This window comes from Corvus hawaiiensis, chromosome 26, assembly GCF_020740725.1.
Source record: "Corvus hawaiiensis isolate bCorHaw1 chromosome 26, bCorHaw1.pri.cur, whole genome shotgun sequence".
Taxonomy (NCBI): Eukaryota; Metazoa; Chordata; class Aves; order Passeriformes; family Corvidae; genus Corvus; species Corvus hawaiiensis.
This window is the reverse complement of record NC_063238.1, coordinates 36,919,452-36,942,322: the sequence shown is the minus strand read 5'-3', so window position 1 is coordinate 36,942,322 and position 22,871 is coordinate 36,919,452. Positions and strand designations below refer to the sequence as shown.

The window sequence follows — 22,871 nt, the reverse complement described above, 5'->3', positions numbered from 1 at the left end:
GATGTGGTACCTATTCTCAGACAAAGCCCTGCTTATATCCAGGGAGGTTTTCCCTCCTGCAGCCTGTGCTTATGTCTATATGGGATGCCTGGGATCCTATACAATGTCCCCCATCTAAGCAGAATAAGACTGGCTCAGCAGTTTAGAAAGGGTAAAAATTGAATCCAGTATGGCTCAAGCAACAGTGTCAGGAGTGGAACTTTCTCAGTGTATCCTTCTGTTTCTTTCTTTGCAGGATACTTTGATTTTTAAGACTTGCCAGGGTAAAATGGTTGCTTGATAAACATAGAGCATCCTCTTGGATCACAGAGAAGGGATGGAATCAGGAAAGCCAAGCCCTGTGGCAGAGAGCAGCAGGAGAGCTAGCCATTATTTAAAGAAATTGCCCTCCAAGATAATGACTGGTAGCCCAATGGGTTTGGGATAGGACCACAGTTTTTCTCCTGTTTCTTTGTGTCAGATGCAGATGGACAGCAGAATACAAACCAGGGATCACGAAAAAAGGTGTAATATGTGCCACGAATGTTTTGGCAGACTTGATGGGATCAGTTATGTGTCTGACAGGTATCCTATCAGAAATAAAATCACTTGATAATTTCTTTAATAGCTTTCTAAGTTCTGGGCTGTTGCAACTTCTCTGTGTCTAATCAAAACTTTATGAAGATTTATATCTATGAATGCCAAGTGCTTGATCACAAACTAACATCTTTGGAAGCCCCCAAGGAGCGGTGCATAGTATTGTGTGAAAATCTCATGTATTGTAACTCACACACTAGGTTTTCTATTGGCCTCTCGCCACTACCCATTTTCACAATCTCCATGGCTCCTTTTTTCCCAGTTTCTCTCCTTTTTCTCCCTCAAGAGCATGCTTGAATCCAAAAAAAATTTCACAATATCAGACACTTCAAAAGAAAGTGTTCCCTACTTTAGACTAATAAATATACAAAACATTCTTACTGAAAACAGTGTGTAGATTTTAATGCTCATTCTGTTCAGGATGTTCTGTGGTGTTAGTACCAATCTTAACAAAATGTTAATAAGAAAAATTAAAGAAAAATTTATTTAAATTGCAGGAACTATTTTCAGTTCTAAATACATTTTCTGAAATGGGAAAGAAGTTCTATGAATGGGAATAAATACATGTTTATATATATAACTGTATATTTGGGGTACAACAAAGCAAAGTGCTTGGTCCTACACTTGGGTCAAAACAACCCCCTGCAGTGCTCCAGGTTGGGAGCAGAGTGGTTGGAAATCTGCCCAGAGGAAAAGGCCCTGGGGGTGCTGGTTGACAGCAGCTGTACCTGAGCCAGTGTGTGCCCAGGTAGGCAAGAAGGTCAATGGCACTGGGTCTGTATCAGCAATAGTGTGGCCAGCAGGGCCAGGACACTGACTCTGCCCCTGTACTCAGCACTGGTGAGGCCTCACCTCGAATCCTGTGTTCAGTTTTGGGCCCCTCACTGCAAGAAAAGCATTGAGGGGCTGGAGAGTGTCCAGAGAAGGGCAATGGACCTGGGGAAGGGTTTGATGAGGGGCAGCTGAGGGAGTTGGGGATGTTTAGCCTGGAGAAAAGGAGGCTCAGGAATGACCTTATTGCTCTCTACAACTCCCTGAAAGGAAGCTGTAGCCAGGTGGGGGTCGGTCTCTTCTCCCAGGTAACAAGAAACAGGAAGAGAGGAAATAACCTCAAGTTGTGCCAGGGGAGGTTTAGATTGGATATTTGGAATAACTTCTTCAATGGAAGGGTTGTCAAGCACTGGAACAGGCTGTATAGGGAAGTGGCGGAATCACCCTACCTAGAGGTATGTAAAAAATGTCCAGGTGTGGCACTTGGGGATGTGGTTTAGTGGTGAACTTGGCAGTGCTGGGTTAATGGTTGAACTCCATGATCTTAAAGTTCTTTTCCAGAATTAATAATTCTGTGGTTCTGTATATAGTTTTTCTTTTAGGAGAGGAAATGTTACTCTTCTGAAAAAGAATTGACAAAGAAACAGTATTACATTTAGAGAGTTGTCCTTAATAGAACTTGTGCAAAAATAAATAAAATAGAAGGATACTGGTAAAATCTGAAATTAAATCCAGGTGAAAGTAAACTTGATAGAGCTAGTACATTTCTTAATAAAATAAGCTAAATATCTTGTAAAACTGTAATGGTAGGGGACTAACAGAAAACTGTTGAAGTGCAATCAGGCTTTTTCAGAACAAATGGAATTTACACAATTGATACATTTCTAAACAAAGTTTATTATCAATCACTCAAAGATGCTTTCATGGAAACATTTGCCACAGTAAAATGAAGTGTAACTGAAAATAAAGCTTCAATGCTCTGGAGTAAACTTGTGTTAAGTTTGCTTCTTTGTTCTCTATTTAAAAGTGGCATTTCCTTCTCTCTTGCACGGCAGTATCTGATGAGACAGAGGCACAGCTGGAGATGTGTTTTCCAGGTAGGCAAATCAGACAGGTTTTCAAGGTGCTTTAGGTACTACAGTGCTCCAGGTGCCACAGGTCATCTTTTAGGGCAGAGATGATTCATAGCCCAGGCAGGGCAGAGGGTGTCCCTGAGGGCACTGTCACACCAGGACAGAGCAGGTGGGAGGGGAAGCGGGTTGGTGCCACTGGCTGAGGACACAGGGATGTATGGCTGGAGCTCTTGCAGTCACTCACACACACTGCAATTGCTATAGAGAAATGTGTGCTTTTGATCACATCTAAAGGTCTAAGAAAAAGCCAGAAGGAAGAAGTAGTGCATTGCTCTCACTCTGTGCTCTCAGCGCACAGAGACATAGAGCTCCAACAGCCAGACTTCATTTTCTCCCTCCTTACCAGAATGTCACATCACACTGTCCTCTCTCCTACAGATAAATTACAGGCATTTCCTTCAATTGGTGTTTCTTCAAATTGCATTAGTGGGGCCTTACCCTATGCAACCTTCAGCAAATGAATGCATTTACTGGATAATTTATATTAATTATGTGTCTATACTGTGTTACTAAGAGACATTAAAAATGTCTTCTTTTCCTGTTCTGGATTTTGGGATGGTAGTTATGGACACAGTGCTGCCACACAAAGGGATGCTGGAAAAAGGAGGCATGTAAAGACTATACTCCTGAGAAAGCTACTTGCTCAGAGGGGTGTTCTGAGTGAGAACACAGCATTGTCCCCAAGAGTCAAAGTTGGGGCTGAACAAAAGCCCCCTCCCGGGTCACCTGAGCGTTGCTCGGCAGCTGAGGAAAGTTAAAATTACAGAGTCCCAGGGTAAAACACAGCATGAGGCAAAACCTGCTGAAAGTCTAATTATCCTCATAGGCAAACATCAAACGGCTGGAAGTGATCCCAGCGCACACATTTTCCTGGCTATACCTGGTTTTGTCAGCTGTTACAGAGAGGACTTTCATCCCAGCCTTCTTGATGTGATATTGAGCAACTGATAATTAAGTCAGTAAAAGTAAGTCTTGTCAAAGAAAAGATGTTTCCATATTCCTCAAGCTGCAGCATTCAGTCACGAGTCATGAAAATTTTCTTTTTTTCACACAAGTAAATTCCATATAGAATTAAATAATATTAAATGCAGAGACACCCCACTGCATGTTTTTTTGTGAAAGGCAGAATAAAAGAAAACAAAGGTAAGATTGTGCATGCATGTGCACAGATGTGTGGGCATCTTATTTACCAGCTACGACTCTGTTAAATGGGGCTTCAGTTTCCTCACAGATCCTGAAGTTCTTGGTGAAGGCAGGAGTGTTGGACAGACAGACATAGCCCATCCACACACTTAACATGGTCACTGAAGCACTTTTTATTTCATAAACCAACTATGAATCCATTTAACTTTCCTTTATTAATTGCTATAAGGTTTTGAGTGATTTCATGAGTTGAAATGTTCAGTGGATTGTGGTAAAATTACTGAATGGATGATCATTGGCTTTTAAATGTGCTGCACCTAAACTCACTGATTTCAGAGGAATCATTTCCAGTCCACCGGAGTAAATGGGAGCAGAATTTGGCCCACTGTTTCCAACAGTGATCATTTCTTGGATACTACTATACATCACTCAGCATCACTGAAACTGCCTTATGTCATTGCTCTTACCAGATCTCTCTCCCTTCCTCACCACCTCACCGTGATTTCAGGCAATTTTTCCTGGTTTAACTGCCATTTTATTCCTTTTGAGGTTCCACACTTAAGATATAGTTCAGGCTTCATCTCTACCCTCTTGACAATGTCCCTTGTTTGAACTTAAGGATGGCTGAAGCTTTACCAAAGGGGCTCACTCTTGTCTACTTCTCACCATCCAAGGTGGCATTGGTCTAATTGCAGTAAGCTGAGCTGTTCCTTTAAAAGGAAAAAAAATCCTCCACAATTCAATTCTACTGCCAAAAGGAGCTTCTAATCCCCACCTGACCTGCCACAGAGCCTTTCCATGAGGGATTCAACAGGCACTGTGTGCTTACGATTGTGTTACCTCTAGTTAGTCCTTCAGGGATTAGGATAACAATTTGCACAGGATTTTAAGGAAAGATTATCAAGCCTATCTACTCAAAGTTTTTCACATAGTGTTTATTAAGACCTGGCTATAACCTCCAGTTTAATATAGGCTCTGAAGATAATAATCTTTATCAAGAGAAATCAGGTAAGTTGATATTAACTATTCCAGATCTTGGTGGTTTCGCTTGTACTTGGAGGAAACCATTTCAGCTGTACTATTAATGCTCAGTGGAAATGTAGCAAATTAAATATATTTTTATTAAATGTATACTTATTTAATTTTACTGCATTTTCACACAAAAAAATCTGAATTTAAGAAGTAATTGTTTCATTGTAATGAAGCATGCTGTTGTAACGCAGTCAGGTTTTCACATTAACTTGAAATATTTCTTCAGACTTGGTGGATGATGGTGTGCTTAAAATGAGAGATGACCTTTAGATGTTGCAACTGAATGAAGGTAAGGAAATTCATACTCAAGGACTTTCCTCTTTTATTTCTTTGTTCTCTTAATTTCTGTTCCACTCTGTTAAGCGTGAAGACACGAGGAAACTGCTGGAGTGCACTACATTTGTACAGGAAAAATGAAAACAATTCAAACTTCATGGTTACCTGCCACATTAAAATGAGTTCTCCTGAAGCATAGCTAATAAACACATTGGTTTCAGATTGCTGTTAACCCAGAGTAACAGAGAGGGATTTAATAAGAAGTCTTCATGCATGTATAAAGATAATCTGAACTGGATTAAAATCTCCAATTTAGCAATTCAGGGAACTCTGGATCAACAGTTCTAAATAAAACGGATTCTACTAATATCATTCAGCTTAAAATAGCAGAGGAGGATTATAACATCCAGTAAAGTTGAAGGAGAATTTATTACCAAAGGCTTGAGCTTCAGCCTTTATCAGAAGGCAAACCTTCTCTGAGTCAGTTTATGGGATTTTTCTGCCTGCTCAGGGCTGTGAGGCACTGGCGCCTTCAGTGCCTGTGAATCTCAGCTCAGTCTGAAATGGAAACGATGATTTTGATCTGGAGGACAATGCGGGTTTCATATTTGCAATCTGGACATGTATTTCAGTCATCGCAGTGGTGTCACTTCAAGAGAGACACAGTTACAAAGTAATAAAGACTTGTCCCTGATAAATAAAAATTGGATTTCGGATAACCAGAGTAACGCAAATGTGACGTGTATTGCAAGAGTTAATATTACCAATATTCACATTGCTGAGAGATAAGGTATTTCAGGCAGCAGTTCTAGCAACGTTTGTCACACATGGTTTTGAAATTTATTTGGATAGCATAAATTTCAGAGAGTTAATGCCAGAAAAAGATTTTGGGAAGCAGCTAAAAGCTAATGCTTCAAATTTAAATCAATGTCTCTGCCAAATGAGGAGCAAAGGTAGTCCATTGTGGAGTGATATCCCTAGTATTAAGATTTATCTGTAATTTCTTTTCAAGTATCTTGTGCTGGTCAGGGAACACACCAGTGCTAAATCCGGCATTCAGGAAAAAACATGAACTCCACCAATGGAGGATTCTCCATCTTTTTATACCAACAATATTAATTTTTTTTTGCTAGAAGTAGAACAGGATTTGTCTTACTGTGATCCATCCTTCCAGGTTATGTTTACCTGTTGTCCCTATCGTTAGATTTTGCTTAGTTGAGTCTGTAGTGTGATGAGGCCAGGTTAATGCCTTCTCTGAATTCTTGCTGGAAATCAGTGCTGTGTGTGGAGAAAATTGTGTTGATTAGCACAGAGGAGCAGCTCAGTGGGGAGGACAGCAGGGAAGTGACAATTCAGGTGAGAGAGAAAGCATCACGCAGTGTGCAGGGAATGCTTCCAAGCACAACTTTGTATCTTGCTCTATTTTGTTTGTACTTTTACAGCTTTTCTCTCTCTCCTAGAATAGACAGTCCCTTCATGTGTTAGTCCTCTTGCTTCTTCTCTGTCTTTTAGGAATGTGCTCTCTCTAGACCCTGCTCTTACTTGCTACCCCAAGTTCTCTGTCAAACGATTTTTCCCTGTCCTGCTGCCACGAACAGCTCTAGGCCAGTTTAAATAAATCAGTACTAAATTAAATCTCTGATAGGAAATCGCCTGCTATGTACCCTTTTACTTATGAACCTTTGTAAAACAGTTGTGCTTTCACATCAGCCTCTGAAATGCTCTTACCAAGTATTTCAGTGTTAGTGTGATTCACTGGTGACCCAGGAGAGCCCACCTTCCTCAAAGCAGGTCCTGGAAAATGAAGTCCTGGAAACTGGCCATCCATCTGTACGGACAGACTGAAAATAGGGCAGGGGATGCCTTCTTCTCCCACCTCCTAGGTCTGGGTCTTTCACCTGCCGTGCAGCCAAAATTCCTGTGAAGTGCAGGGGTGCAGGGTCTTTCACCAGTCAGGGCTGCAGAGACCCTCCAGCTGACCAGCCTTGCACCTCAGGGACAGCTCAGTGGCAGCACTTGTTTTCCATGTTCCCTGCTGATGTCCCTTGTATTGGTGTGCACAGGGACAGCACTGGCTGTGCAGCCTGGTCACTCCTGTGTGCATGGAATAGGTCATGGGGAACGTGCTCGGAGGTTCTGTGGCCCATAAACACTGAACCATCATCACAAGGCACGACTCATCCTAATGCAGATTTTGCAGAGCTAACACAAAACTCATTTCTCATAGTACAATCAAAATTCATAATGTTCTGTTAAAAAAGCAGCAAATCACCCCACTTCTCACCTCAAACGAAAACACAACCCAATAGTTCCCCTTTAATAGCACACTTAATTGTCTAGATGCACCAGCCACCACAGACCACCTGCTCCAAAACACATGTAGTTACAAACCTTACTTTAAACGATCACCTAACTCTACACCTCCCAAAGCCTGCTCTCCTCAACAGCCACCTCCCTGCACCTTTGCAAAGCACCAGTTCCTCATACTCAGCTCCACTGAGGAACACCTCTCACCAACTCCTCTCTATTTCATTGAAACAAAGCAGAGGATGACAGAAAAATGAGCAGAATCCAGAGATGTGGATCGGTTTTATACCTATCTCCATGCAGACTACACCTCCACTGCTTCCATCACATCAGCCTGTGAGCAGGCTTGAACTAACACACTGGTCTTCCCTAATTACAGAGTCCACAGATTCATGAAAAAAAGCTGTTACAAATCCCAGCAAGCTTCGTAACACCAGAGAGTGGAAGTGGGGATAGCCTTGCCGGGGAGTCACGCCCTGTGGTTTTCATGACAGCAATACTTTCACGGTCTGTAGCCTAGCAGTTTGCCAGATCCAAATATTGTTGCAAGAAAAGCCAGGTTTAGGATTTTTGGTGCTAGACTTGTCCATGGGATACTGGAGTATGTCCATGCATAATTACTCCATAGAAAGGTGATGGAATATGAAGTCTGGGGATGAGATTTGTCCAACACTTTCTGCCTCAGTTCTGTTCTTCTGCACATGCTGTGCAGAAACAGTGGATGAGTCCAGGCTTAGGGCTCAGTAAAAAGAATTGGGCAGATGGACTGGATAGGTAGGATGAACTTCTTGGAAGATCCCAGACCTTTGTTTGAATTAGCAGAGCTGGCACTTACATATTTTTGACTCATCTGACCAGCTAACACAGACATTTCAAACACAGAAATACTTAGTGTTTCATCCCAAAGAAGAATCTCTTTAGAGCCACTAAATACAAATAAACTGTCTTCTGAATGTGTTATTTCTCTAGAGACTTTAATATGAAAAATAGTTTAATTATGATCATACTAATTTTCTAATCAAATAGTATTATCTTCAAGATAATGATTTGCTGCATATTGAAAGATTAGCTACTCCAAGAGGATAGTAAAAATTTTTTTGGAATTCTTTTTTTTTTCTGATTTTTGTATCATTCCTAATTTTCTGACAACTGCTGAGTTATTTGGCATGCTCTGATATTACAAAAACAGGGGAAACATGAAAAGAAACTTTTTTTCCTCCCTAACTACCTCTAATTAAATCTTTGAAACCTGGAAAGCAGCTCATGGTCTGAAAGGCAGACCACTGCTAATCCTTCCCAAGCAGGTAGGCAAGGCAGCACAGGACACAACCTGGTGATAGTAACTACAGAAATCCAAGACCAGGAATGATCAGACAAGCAGCATTCCTGTGGAAAAGAACCTCAGTTGACATTTCTGGTTAGAAATTAAACATAAGCAAATTTTATCTTGTTTTAACAGAAAGGCTTTAGGCACTTGATGTGTCAGGTGCCTTTTAGGCACCGGTCATCCTGCCAGAGAAGAGGGTTGTGCTGACAACCTTACCAAGTCCCCAGCAAAGCCACTTAGGTAGGACTCAGGAATCAAGAGTTACGTGCTAAACTCATGGCACCCACAGGCAAAAGAAAGTACTGATTGTGGGATTTCTGTTTCTTCTGTTTCCATCATCAATCTTTCTCTGCATCACAGAGATCTGATATTTCTCCTGTGGTCAAATCATTCTGGGACAAGGGCTGGAAAAAATCGCTCAATGCTACAAACTTGACCACCACAAAAAGAGAATTTCTCTCTCCTGGACCAGCCAAACCTGTTGGAAGTCAGCATCCATAATGCAGGGGTTCTGCTGGCATGTGGCAGCAAAGATGAGCCTGGGATTTCTATGTCTCTTTCTGGTTTTCAGCACAGGTAAGGACAATGATTTGGTGCTCCCCAGGGAATAATCCAGGTGCCTCTTTCCCAATTGCTCCCATAGCCCCATTCCCACATCTGCGGCAGGCTTGGTTCTTTCACCCTGTGTGGGCAAGATTGATGGGCTGGAGCTACAGGTCTGATGCCATTCAGCAGGGCAGACCAGGTGATGTCTATTCCTGGATCCCATGCCAAAAATCTGAAATCAGAAAGGTTTACAAGGAAAGAGAGAGAAGGGTTAGAAGAGCTCCTACCACCTAGATTATCAGTCCAAATTTAGCTCTGACTAATTGAGGGTTGTTAATACAGCTGATTAACACTGCATCACAATTTATAAGCCCTGTTATACATTTTCTATTGGGTATTTCTCCTTTATAAACATATACAAAGGGGAGCTTGGATGGGCTGAGAAGTTGAAGCTTCATAGGAACATGGGAGATTAACATTTTCTAGCACTGACTCATTTGGAGAGCCTTTAGGATTACTCTTTGGAGGCACTCAGCTCTCCTCTGGTGGAATAGGAAACCTAAATCCCAAACACATATCTTCAACTTATTCTGCAATCTCTAAATCACTGCTCTGCACTCAGCTGGTCACTGAGTGAATCCCAGAAAACCAGACCAATCTCCTGAGCCCAGCTCCAGCCCATTCCTCCTGCAACACAGCTCTTGAGGACAGTTCTCAACTGCATCACTGTTCTGAATAACAAACATGCACAGAGAAGGGAAGATTTGTTTGGATTTGGCCTTATTTTACTCTGTATCTTGCAGCAAATGCTGTGTGCAAACCTAGTGAAGATCTCTACAAATATTTACTATTATATTTTTCTTTTGATTATTGAGGGGCAAGCTCAACAGGAAAAACTGTTTCTCTGTCTCTTTCTTCACTTTTCAGCTTCGTGCATAAAAAAAGAAAATAAGAAAGAGAAGCAGGTGGCAGTGCTGGCTACTGCAGGTAACAGGCAGCACACCAGGAGCCCCAGTGTCGGGTGTTAATGGGAGTGGGAGGTGCTGTGTTGGGCATGGAGGTGGCAGCAGATGGGCCCTGCTCCTGCAGAGTCTGTGAGCCCCATCCCACCCCTGCTGTAAGGCCACCCCACCCAACCTGGTCCCTGGCCAGGTTAACAGCTGTCCTTCCCAAAATCTAATCTTCTCTTTTCCCGTTCTCTCCATTCCCTTTTGTTTTTCCTTTCCTCTCCTCTATGTTGTGGATAAGTGCTGCTTTTACCTGGGGTGCAGCTTGGTTCAAATTGGTTATAAATAATAGTGATGTAATTGGAAAATTGCATTTCTCCCCAAATTCGACTTTGTTCTTGTCTCAGCTTTCTGTGCTTCTTTTTCTATCCTGCTCTGTTCTTCCTCTCTCTGTCATGCTCACACACACCTTCCTCCCTCACACAGACACTGTACTGATCTGCTTTGGCATGACTTTGTGGGAGGGAAGACAAAAAAAATCTTTGAAAATTCTGACTTGGGGAAAACAAATAAGCAACATCAACAGAAATAAAACATGTTAAGATAAAAAGTGTGATTTGGCTACAGCAAAATTATTCTTTTGTAAGAAGTAGTATATCCATCAATGCAGCTGAAAAACAAGAGTCTGCATTTTCATGTAGATTTGGGGAAGAGGGAACATTTCCTAGGCACTTTCTCTGCCTTTTGTGACCTGTATGAGAGATCTGCTCTGTTGGCAGCAAACACCCACTGCCCAGCAGGAGAGGGCACCAGCATGCCAGGGCTGGCTGGGTCCTGCAGCTGCTCAAGGGCAGGGTCAAGGGCATAGCTGGCAGACCTGAATTTAGGCCCACCATTCCACTGTTGCTATATCTTGCTATTTTCTAGATTCATTTCCACGGTCCTGGAATTTTATTTTCTCATCAGCATTTTTTTGGTGTGTCCCAGTACATAATCTGCTCATTTTGGTTTTCCCATTCTGGCAGATTTCTAGCACTTTTAAGCAGGGGATGAACAGCTATTTCCTTGTGCCCTCACACATGCCTTTTCTTTCAGAGCTGCCTGCAAAGTCCCTGGACCTGTCTGCTATTAACCTGACAGAGCTGGTGAACGGGATGCTGAGCACTGCTCTCAGAGGTAATGGGACATGGCTGGGCAGGTCACAGCTGCCAGGCCAGCAGTGCAGGAGAAAAGACACTAACAGTGTTAGCAGGAGAAGCTGCAAACATGGGCTGTCTGGCTCCAGAATGGCTTCTAGGAGCGTGTTACCTTCACTCATTTATAATGCAGATGGCTGTCTGCCCCAAAGAACTTAGAAATTAGTGAGGGTTTATACAGAGACAATATAATTACTTGTGGGCTGCCTTTAGAAAGCACTTTATAATCCAGTGTATGTTTCAATTAAAAGAAAAACAAAATAAAAAGGAAGAAGCAGTACAAATGATCCTTCCTCCAGTGACAATGGGAACGGACTGGGTGTCAGGCAGCTGTATCATACTGGCACCTCAGGAATCCTTTAGACACTAAATGAGCAGAGTAAAACACACTGTTCTCACAATTTGTTCCAAGCACTAATAACATGGACATGTGTTTCTGCAGGTACCAAAAAACTCTTCTCTTTGCTGAGTGTCACCTCTTCCAGCTCGTTCGCCTTCCACAAAGTGTCAGTCACCATTTATAACAGTGAGTGTTGGCTCAGGAGCAGTTTCTCTCCCACAGCCTGTGCAACAAGACACTGATTTTTTTCTCTGTCTCTCCCTCCAGTCTCTAATGCAAAAAATATTGACCCTGGCAAGTTCCCTATGCACTACTGCTACTGTTTGAACAATGTGACAAATGGCTTGACAGGTGGGTACACAAAAGAGGTTGGCAATTGCATGTGCTTAAGCTGAATTATTTCCTTTGGAGATTAAGGCTGTAGCCTGAATTCTGCAGAATTCATCCCTATGATTACTACCACCACCACAATGAGGTCAACAGCCATAACTCACAATGAGTGGCTGTTCTGACTCCGTGACCTCAGTCTCAGGTGGCTGCACCCAGCCAGCCAGTCTGGGATGGAGCCATCAGTCAAGTGACTGGCATGGTTTGACTGACAAAAGGCCTCTCTTTCCTCCTTGGAATACAAATTGCAGCACAGGAGAGATGACCAGCAATGTATGATACATCACCCTGGCCACTTTTGCTGTCCTAAAATAACCCACAGGAGGGGAGCAGGGGCTTCTCTGCAACAATAGACTCCAGCAACTTCAGTGAGCCCAAGAGAAAGGGAAAGCAAGGACTAACATGGATCTGTTTAATGGAGCACAAAATACTGTCAGGCAAACCCTTCGCCTGAAATCCTCATCCTCACCCCTGATCTCACAGTAGCTAACATTTCAGGATGCATCTGAGTGCCTGGATTCTATGACTGGTTAATTTAAGGCATCAAGAGTAGCTCAGCAGCTGCAGACCAGACTCCAAACCCTCTATGCCACACGTGGTGACCCCATAGGAGCCACAGTGGCTTTCATGGCTTTCTCTGGACCCACACATCTCACAGGCCTTTATGGATAATGACCCAGTCTGTCTTGGAGAATAGCAGAGAAACTTTAATCTTTCTGCTGCAATTCCAGAATATCTTGGTGATTGGAGCATTCTCCAAAGCAGTAAAAATTCAGGGCTCAGGTCCATCACTCCCTAAGTGAGAATACTAACCTGTCACTGCTAGGAAGCACCACCACAACACCATCAGCCACTTTTTGGGCTGACAACATCATCAATACACCTGAAGCAGACCCCAAAGGAAAAAATCTGATGCCTCCTGGAAGGCCCTACATGACAAACAGGCAATTACAGCAGGCAAAGCCTGCAGGCTTTAGATCTCCTTCTACATTTAAGCAGAATAAGGAGAGAATTACTTTAAAATGTTCTCTTGAACAGATAAATTCCATTTAAGTTTACTTTTAGAGAAACTGATGTCGTTTTAGATATCATCTTTGAAATATACTTCTGCAGACTATTCTTGTGGTTTCTTCAGTCCACTCCATCAAAATCTCTTTAAACTTTAAATTATTTTAAACTTTGTCATGTATGAGTACATATCCAAAATATCATCACATATGAAAGTGAATTTTTGATGGTAGGATATGTGTTTTCAATAACAAACTTTCTCTATTTGTTGTCTAGATTTTACAGCTTTACTTGTTGATATCATTGGAAACACCACCAGTTATCTCACAGAAATTTTCAAATCCACTTCTATTCTCTCAGGTTTGCATATCCTTTAAACATTTATCATTTTCTTATTTGTCTCATTTACTCCTGGCATGAAAAGAAGCATAAAAATGTGGATAAAAGCCTATTGCTCTTGCTCAACAGCATTTTTCTTGCAACCCATGGAACAAGATATGTATAAATGTGTATGTGTGTAATAAAGAGATGTACATGTTTCTATGAGCAGTTATGTTGTTTGAATGTTTTATTAATGATTAATAAAAAATGGTGGATTTGAGAATTATTATTAAATACTGATATTTTGGACAATTGTGGTTCCCAAAGAATAATTATGGACTATGCTATCTGAAGATTTTTTTTCCATATAAAAATAATTGTAATTTAGAATTTTAATTAGATAGAAACTTTTCCACTGACAGTATTAACATTTGGGTTTGATGGTGGTTTGAAGTTTTTGTTGAAAATTAGAAGGCAAATATTTGCTCAGCTGCCGTAGACACATACCATTTTTTGTTTGCATTTTTAACTGTTTAGGATAATGCCATAGAAGGAAAACTGGTAACAATGATGTCTTTCATGTTTGTTTGCCTTTCAGTGCATCAGAGCAATGACTCTGATTGTATCTACATCTGTGTGATGGCAGGGCAGACAGGTAAAAGTTAAAATCATTCCACCCAAAAATATTGCCCTGGTTTTCCTCAGTGATAATTTATACTAGGAACAAGCCTTTCTTGATATTTGTAAGCATTTCTATTTGCAGGGAAAAATCTGTCTGATTTTTTGGAAATACTAGAAAAGTCTCCTGTTATTAATTACACATTTTCCAGTAACACATCATCTGACCTGGGTAAGTACATCCTGGGGAATAAAAGGAATCAACAACGACAGTGAAAATCACATCCAGGTAACTCTTGCAATGAGTATTTCATCCTCATTACTATTACTTTAAATATAATTTTGTGTTTTATTATTGCTTATATATTTGCATAGTATTACGTATTTCATAATATTTAAAATAGAATAGTATTTTATATCATGTAAAGGTTTAATACAATAATTATATCATAAATGTAAGTAAATTTACAAACTTTCAAATTATTTGTTACAAAGTGTTCTAGTGGATGAACAAACAAAACCTGCTGGGATGAAAGTTTTCCAGAATTCAGCACTGGGCTGGGGAGGGCCTCTAGCACTCTTAATCTAACTGGGTGCCTGCCATAGCTCTCAGCACAAATGACCTCCTACCTTTACATGAATTTTCTTCAGAGAGGAGGTGAATACATTCAGTCATTGTCCTGAATGGCTCCTCCTCCCAAAACTGCTTTGCCAGGTTGAGTTGCACTTCAGATGTTCATCTTTCACTGCTGCCCATCACTATTTCTCATTTTCAATGATAGATTAAAGTAGGCAGACTGAAATCAGTGACAAGTTGTGTGTGCTGAAAGCTGTGGCATGTTTCCTTTAAAAAAAAAAAAAAGACCCTTGGCCAAAACCCCCTTTAATTAAAAAAGACAACAGCTGTTTCTATGGTAGCAGTACATGATTTCTTCCCTTTTTCTCACACAATATATGGTGGATAGTGAGCGCTCTAACCTTGTCTTCTCATACCTCAAAGACTTAGATTCGGTATTCTCAAGTTTCGAGAAATTGCAGGAAGACCCAAACAAGACATTGGATTCATCAGCAGAACACGTGCGGACATTTCAATGTGAGCACATATTGTCAGACCTAAATTTGTGTTCCCTTGATTAATGTCTTGACAAGTGATCATGTATGTTGGCTTCACAGTTAACTGTGATGTTAACTACAAATAAAGGGTAGCATAAAAGTTTCTTTGAAACAGTAGAAGATGATGTCACTAATGCATTGAAGAGCTGGAGGATGGAAAAACTATTGCAAAAAGCCATTTTACCAGAAAAATAATATTTCTAAAGAAGCAGAGAAGGAGAGGAAAACTGGTTGTTGGTTTCAAACCAAAAATAAGACTATTTAAACTATTTCCTCTTATTTTCTATGGTCATTTTATTTTCTGTATTCTTCGCTGTTTCTTTACATGACATTCAGTTGTACTTGAGCATTTCATAAACTTGAGGACATTTAACTTTGCCATGGGCTACAAGATAGAAAAGTGCTTCTCTGCCCCATTTTGGAAGCCAAAAAGCAAAGCTTTGTATCTGTTCACTTGTAACAGAAATCAAATGAAATTCCGACCTTGATTTCATACCTCCTTGTCATTGCAGTTGCATCTTTCTCTTACAAAATGTCTGCATTTCCTGTAGTCACTCTGCTGTCTTTTATAAACTTTTTAATTCCCTTAACCACATGCCAACCTTTGTTATCTCTCCTAACCACGAGTGTCAGTTCTCACACTGCAGTATCTGCCCTCCAGTACCTGCCTGCTCACCTTCAAAGAGACAAGAGCTTCCTCTCTTTCCTTTGTAGTGAAGCAGTTTAGGAAATTAAACATAAATTATGTGAAGAAAAAAACAAAACCCTGCAGGAACATTTCAGTTTCTTCTTTTTGTTTATGAAAATTCACATATTAAAATGTTCTCAGTTAAAATTTCTGACATTATTAGCCCTCCCTGTGTTTTTGTATTTAAAATGAAATGGAGAAGTGGCCACTCAAATGCCAGAGAAGCACTCGAGGAGTAGATGGGATTTTCTGGGTGTATTTTAGATGTTATTTTCCCCCAGTGCGCTGGTGCCCTCTCTCTGTCTCTCTTTCTTCTCCAGCTACCAGGATCCCTCTCACCCAGAAAGATGGGGAAATCCCCACCACGAAGTTCCCACTGTGGCCAAAGACAGTTGGAGCCAAAGGATCGTGGTTTCCATCACCCCACGTGGATGCTCTCAGGCCCCAGGGCACGGCCGGACCCCCTCTGAGCCCTGGGGGGAGCTCAGCCCCGCCGCCGGCCCCGCAGCCCAGCCCCAGTGAGTACAGCCAGGAGCACTGGAACCTGCCCTAGCCTGCTACTGTGGGGTTTGGCCAAGTGTCTCTGAGGCGGAGGTTGGAGGGCCCTTCAGGGAGACCCAGTCTGGTTGATTACCTTATTGCAGAAATGTTAAAATCAGCTATAGACTCCATCCTGTAGTTTCTTATCTTTAGGGAAAAACTCGGTCTTGCATCCCACAAACACTTCTGCCGCTTGGGCCTTCCCTCTCATTTTGCATCGAGTTTGGTGAGCAGACCTGTAAGAAAGCATATAGAGATGCTTCTCCTGGTGTCCCCTAAACATGCCTTCTTGAAATCCTGCCCTTCCCTAGTCCACAGGCTTTTCAAGATCTAGTCAAGTACAGCTTTTGTTCTTCATATTTCATGCTGGCATTTTCATATGCCACTGGCAGTACTGTGTGAAGGACTCTGTCTCATAGATAGCAATTCTTCTCAGTAGACAGATAAGTAATACATATGAATGACAGGAAGCGTCTCTCTGTTCTCATAGGTGACGTGTCCATGCTTTGGATGCAGACAATGTCTCCACAAGAAGCCAGCAAAGTGATGCAAACAGAGCCAGGTAAGGCTGATGTGGGATAACAACAAAGTGTGTCAGTTGGCACATTTATGAAATAGAAATAATATATAGAATATATAGACTGATAGAACATATTTATACATCAATGTCTATGTAAGTGTTTATTAATGAACTGTGAGTTCAGGATAATTTTTTATTCTTTTCTGTTGCTCCTTCAATCAACCTTCCTTTTTGTTTTAAGGTGTCAAAGCAAGTTCTGTTCTTCTCCCTCCCCTTAGATTTGCCTTCCTCAGTACTGTCTATTCCACCTTCCTACAGACCAGCTGTGACACTGAAATTTTACTCAGCTACCAGTAAGTAAATGCACCTCATGCAGGAAAAATAGCAGTATGTTTGAAAGTAATGCAAGATAGGAACGTTCACATGCAGACAAAACATACATGGTTAATTTGCTTATGATAGTTTCTGTATCTAAACCACCCAAAATGTCCAAGGGACTGCTTCCTATTTGTTTGTGAATTGTACACAATTGCACATTCAAAACAAAGATCATACTGTGGTGATAGAATTAACATAGGTACTCTGTGTGTCAATTTTTGCACTGATTGGTTATTGGAGAATTCATTCTTAAAAATAATTCCAAAAGAAAATATCATGCTTTAAATCTCCTCATTGGTATAAATAAAATTATGAAACCAACTCATGCCACATGAAACCTCCAGAATTTTTCTGAATTTACAATACTGCAAACTACTTTCTCAGGTAAAAAAGGATCATCATCAACTAGATTTTCATGAAAGTTCAGTTCTCAACTGCTCTTGTGTCTGTGTGGCGACTGCCTAAGAGAAGCTTAGATGCTGGGTAAGAGCAAAGATAAAATATCAGACTAAACTGCAGGGGTCTTCAATATCCTTTGGGCTTGATATTATAGATAAAACCAGAGGAGTCTGAGGAACTAAAATGCTAGGCAAATAATATTTTTAAAGGTCTGTTTTAACATCTAGGAAATAAAACTAGGAAATTTGATAGCATGAATGAGCAAATAAATCCTGCAAATTCTGAAGGATCATAGGTGAGGAGAGCAAATAGAGAAGCTGATTACATGGTTTGTGATGAGTTAGTAGGAAATGTGGAAAAATAAACTTTACCAGTGGTATTGTCAAAAGAAACTGTGGGTCTTTGATGTGAATTCCTAGTAAATCTGATGAAGAGAAGACCACTGCTGATAGTTAGCCTGCTGAAACAGGAGACATAAGGTGAAAACAGCATCACCAGCAGGTTTGTGCACAACAGGAAACTGCAGCCTTGTGGTCCTTCTCTGCTGGTGGAGCTGACCCAGAGCATTGGTGATGCTGCCAGGTCCCTGGCTCCACAAGTAATCCCTGGGTTTTTGTTTTGGGATTACTTGGAGCCTCAAAATCCAAGTTTTTGTCTGGATTCCCTGCTAATTTCATAATTTCTGATGATATTTTGATTACTGACTTCTCTTTTACTTATCTGTAAAGGTGTTTTTTGGGGGTAAACACATGTGATTCAGAGAGAAAGGTTCTTTCACAAATCTTCAATTTTTCTGTCACTGGGAATAAATGCACAGTAGGGGAGCAGCAGCATCTCACAGTTTTGGTGTCATTTGTTTTTTCCATTGGTTTTCATTTTGTTGCCTATTGCAGCAATCCAAGACCAGGACCCTGTGTTGTTACTTGTAACTTTTGCTGATTTAGATCAGGTTTTCATAGTTTCCAGTTCCATTCTGGTTGATCTGACTATCAGCATATGTTGGGCTTCTTGTCTTTTTTTTTATTTTTTATTTTTTACTCATGCTATTAGAAAAGAAAGCATTTGAGAGTGTATTACTCAGTGGGGCATCTATTTTCAGAATCAAATAGCACTATCAGAGCTAAAGAGACGACCATGAAAACCAAAATTTGGCAACATCAAATGATCATACAAATACAACTCCTGCAGAAAACCTGTGTCAGGGAAGAGGGGGAGGAAGCTATTGCTTGGGAGGCTTGAGAACACTGCAGTAAAAAAAATTGTCAACTGAGACACATTTCCAAGGAAAAGGCTCACTGGTGTTGAGCCAAGGAGCAGTTCTTGTTGCAAAAGTCTTTTCAAACCACAGAGAGAGGAAGTTAAATAACTTTGGTTTTCATGGTAATCTTTTTAACTCTTATAATGCTATTCAATTCTGAAATCAGATTTGTTTTTCTCTCATCTTACTTCTGTTTAAAGAGCTCTAAATACCAGAGTCCTCTGGTGTGCAACACTATAGACCCTGGAGAACCTAGGACTGGGGACAGCCCGTTTTGAAAAGGCTAGGAAACATGGATTTCAATGAGATGGGTGCGTTGGAGTCACCAAATGCCTCTCTGTGAGAAACCATGGTGGCACAGGCTGCCTGCCTGATTCTAAGAACCAGGCATTTGGGGAAATAAATCCAACAGTGGGATCACAAAGTGAGGAAGGGCATCCACATTGTTCTGAGGGCTGGCTCATTATTCCAATAATTCATTCCTTAAATCACAGAAGTGGGTGACAACTAATAAAACATGTAAATATGCATGTTAGAGCATGCAGGGAGGGATATTTTAAGTCTGAATCATTCACAGTAACCGTAACATTGCTTTTCACTGGCAAAAAAATTTAATCTCAGTGTCACAGGGATGTGATATTGAGTTAATAAAAGAACTGTCTGTTTACTGCAAGAGTTGGTCACTTCACTGCCCCTGACAATAATATGGCAATTTAAAACAGAGAGCAGAAAAGCTCTACACAGGAGCTGTGGTTGCTGCCTTTTCTGGTCTCTTGACTAACTCAATTTCTTAGGAAAGAGCATTCGTAGAAAAGAAAGTAGTGAAATAAATTCCTATTTTTAATTAGCTGTATGAACTTATGCACTGAATGCAAAAAATACATTTCACAGTAGAAATTTATCACAGAAGAGGTATAAAACATTACTATGAATGGGTGAAAATTTAAATTTCAATGATAAGATGTGAATATACTGTGCAATCAAAAAAATTAAATAGAAAATTAATTGAAAAATAATTTCATCATTAAACAAATATAGTATTATGCAAATAAAACGTTAATTTAAATTTAAGTGATTGTCAGAAATGAAAACCAAATCAATTTCTTTAGCTTTCAGCTTTTTTTGTTTGACTTCTCTTTCCCACATTGATGACTCCAAATTGAAATTGCCATCATTCAATTTGAAGCTACATAAAACTGAATTTCTGCTGGCAAAACACATAGCTTGAGTAAAGCATTTAACACCTGGCTGGCAGGATAGCAGTACCCACTTCGGCAGAGACTGAAATTTGTAGGAGGGTGGCCTTCTGCAAGTTTTAATTATTCGTCAACTTTATTATTTCTCATCAACTTTAATGTTACTTTTCAGAGACAACTTATAGTAAAACCTCATTGCCCCATGCTTTGATGTTTCATTATTAACATGAAATGTGTTTACTCAAGCAAGGAATCATTAATTTTTAAATGACACCATGTCGGAAAATATCAAGGTGTGTCAAATGCTATTAAGTGGACAAAGCATAATGACATTTATGTGAAATTGCTGAGGTGAAGAGAAATGGGGCTCCCTCTTGCCCATCTCTGGCTAATTACACCTGATATTTGTGTAGTGGCTTTGATACACAACTGGTTTTCAGAGCAGCCGGTGAGTTTTGGAGCTGCCAGTGTCTCTCCCTTACTCCTCACATACACCTTGGGCAAGTGCTGCTGGGAGAGAAATAATTTCATGCAATCTCCTTCAGGCTGGCAGAGCCTTGATTTTCCTCCTGCCCAAGAATGCCATTTTATATTAAACTTCTTGTCAGCACTAGATGACTCAAGCTTATTTCAACAGAACTTAATTAGTCCAAATTTAACCTTCATAACCTCTGCTATCACATAACATAGCATTGCCCAGAGCCATAAAGTATATGAGACATTTGAACCTGGAAATGCAATTACTCTGTCTAAGGGGATTGTAAACTGCCTTACTGCAGGTAAGGCACTTAATCCACACATGGCCGAAGCCTGCTGCTAGTTACACAAATGGAAAAAATAGTTGGCAATCACACTGCTGCCCTTTCTTTTTCTTTTTCTTTTTCTTTTTCTTTTTCTTTTTCTTTTTCTTTTTCTTTTTCTTTTTTTTTCTTTTCCTTTTTCTTTTTCTTTTTCTTTTTCTTTTTCTTTTTCTTTTTCTTTTTTTTTCTTTTTCTTTTTCTTTTTCTTTTTCTTTTTCTTTTTCTTTTTCTTTTTCTTTTTCTTTTTCTTCTTTTTCTTTTTCTTCTTTTTCTTTCTCTTTCTTTCTCTTTCTTTCTTTCTTTCTCTCTTTCTCTCTTTCTCTCTTTCTCTCTTTCTCTCTTTTTCTTTTTCTTTTTTTCTTTTTCTTTTCCCCTTCCCTTCCCTTCTTCTTTTTTGAAGCCCCAGGAAGGCATTTGCAGAGATATCCCTTATATGTTGGTGGAGGGAAGACATTGCTTTGGAGCTCATAGCCCAGATAAAGTATAGAAAGGATTTTAGTGGGACAAGTCAGAATTGTGTTTTTTCCCCAGGGTGCCCACAGGCGGTGCTCAGAGAGCCCCGTGTGACCTCGCCTCCTGTCACTCTCATAGTGCAGAAAATCAACCCCTGTGTGATGGAGCTCTGTAGGTTCTTTCAGCTGTGCCTCTGTGTTGGTCAGAGAAGATACTCCAGAAAGGAAGCCATGAGGTAAAACCTGGCACTAGTTTTTCTTTCTCTGTCTACTTAAAATACTCCTTCAGGCTATTTTTTCCCAAATGACAATTTTCAATCGCCAACGATTATTTTTGAGGGTCTGTGGCCACCAGCTGAGACCCAAATGTGTCCCAGTGCACAGATCAGTACCTGATCTGGCTTCAGTATTCCAGCTAAGTGAAAAAAGCCCACCTGCATTTTTCCAAATATCTAATGACATCTTTGAGGTTGGAATCTAGCTTTTTATTTCCATATTCAGTAACAGCAGCATGATATGCTGTGCTTATCATAGAATCATAGACTGGTTTGAGTTGGAAGGGATCTAAAGACCATTTAGCCTCCAACTCTGCTGCCATGGGCAGGGACATCTCCCACTATCCCGGGTTGCTCCAAGCCCCATCCAACCTGGTCTTGAACACTTCCAGGGTTGGGGCATCCACAGTTTTTCTGGGCAACCTGTGCCAGGGCCTCACCACCCTTGCAGTAAAGAATTTCTGCCTAATATTCAATCTAAACCTGCCCTCTTCCAGCCTAAAGCCATTCCTCCTTATCACTACATGCCCTTGTCCAAAGTCCCTCTCCTCATGAAAGATAACAAGCCTCTTATCTTTAACTACATCTCCTATCTGTAAATACATCTTCAGGTACTGTGTTGAATACTATTCCTGGTTTGTGAAAAATGCAAGTTATGTCTGTGAAAGAGTCAAAAGGGTTACTTACTCCCACAGTAAGTACATTTTCATTTTATATCTCTGTATCTCTACATACCTTATTACGAAGATATAACAAAGATTTTTATATATTCACAGAGCATTTGCTGTCTTTCATCAGATAGCTATTTTATCTGATAATGATTTTTAAGACATTAAAAAAAAATTATTTCACCTTCACGTGTTTTAATATTTCCTCATAAAACCTCTTCTAACTAATATTTTCTTGTGTTCTTCCAGCATTAAAGCAAAAATGCCTTAAAAACATCTGTACATCAGTTTAGAGCACTGAGAAATTTTACTGCAAGTTGGAAGACTGGTGGCAGTTTTAGTTGTCTTTTTGATTTCTCAGTGTAAAAATCAGAAAGCAACATGTTATTTGCAAATATTTGAAATAAGACAAGCTATTAGCCAGATGTTAACCTAGAAATGTCTCCTCCTCCAAGGCATTGTAAAAATAATGTGTAAAAACAGATATATTTTACACAAGTGATGTAACTGCAATAAAAGCATTGAAAGGCTTTTAAAAATCTTATTTTATAATGGATATTTACATGGTTGGCTTGTGAATCCAAATAGTTTCTATTAGTTTTATTGACATTACATAATCAAAATTAACAAATGCAAAATAATTTAAAAGCAACCTC

At 40.3% G+C, this 22,871-nt stretch overlaps 1 protein-coding gene across 1 annotated transcript; it reads left to right on the top strand.

Moving 5' to 3' along the window:
- Positions 1-4,341: 4,341 nt before the first annotated feature.
- Positions 4,342-22,745, top strand: HHLA1 (HERV-H LTR-associating 1). Its single transcript, XM_048287023.1, has 18 exons — positions 4,342-4,631; positions 4,882-4,944; positions 8,698-8,805; positions 8,926-9,141; positions 10,039-10,098; positions 11,154-11,234; positions 11,697-11,780; positions 11,862-11,945; positions 13,266-13,349; positions 13,909-13,965; positions 14,074-14,160; positions 14,929-15,021; positions 16,050-16,247; positions 16,760-16,831; positions 17,068-17,142; positions 21,352-21,508; positions 22,159-22,241; positions 22,465-22,745. Exons 4-18 carry the CDS (start codon positions 9,066-9,068, stop codon positions 22,506-22,508), a joined length of 1,335 nt encoding a protein of 444 aa, XP_048142980.1. The 5' UTR covers positions 4,342-4,631; positions 4,882-4,944; positions 8,698-8,805; positions 8,926-9,065; the 3' UTR covers positions 22,509-22,745.
- Positions 22,746-22,871: the final 126 nt, after the last annotated feature.

What these genes read in the sequence shown, in the direction of transcription:
- HHLA1 (XM_048287023.1), top strand. Translation starts at nt 9,066, where the DNA reads ATGCAGGGGTTCTGCTGGCATGTGGCAGCAAAGATGAGCCTGGGATTT. An exon ending in ATCCACTTCTATTCTCTCAG is followed by an intron (nt 13,350 to 13,908) that starts GTTTGCATATCC and finishes TTTGCCTTTCAG; the next exon opens with TGCATCAGAGCAATGACTCT. An exon ending in TAACACATCATCTGACCTGG is followed by an intron (nt 14,161 to 14,928) that starts GTAAGTACATCC and finishes CATACCTCAAAG; the next exon opens with ACTTAGATTCGGTATTCTCA.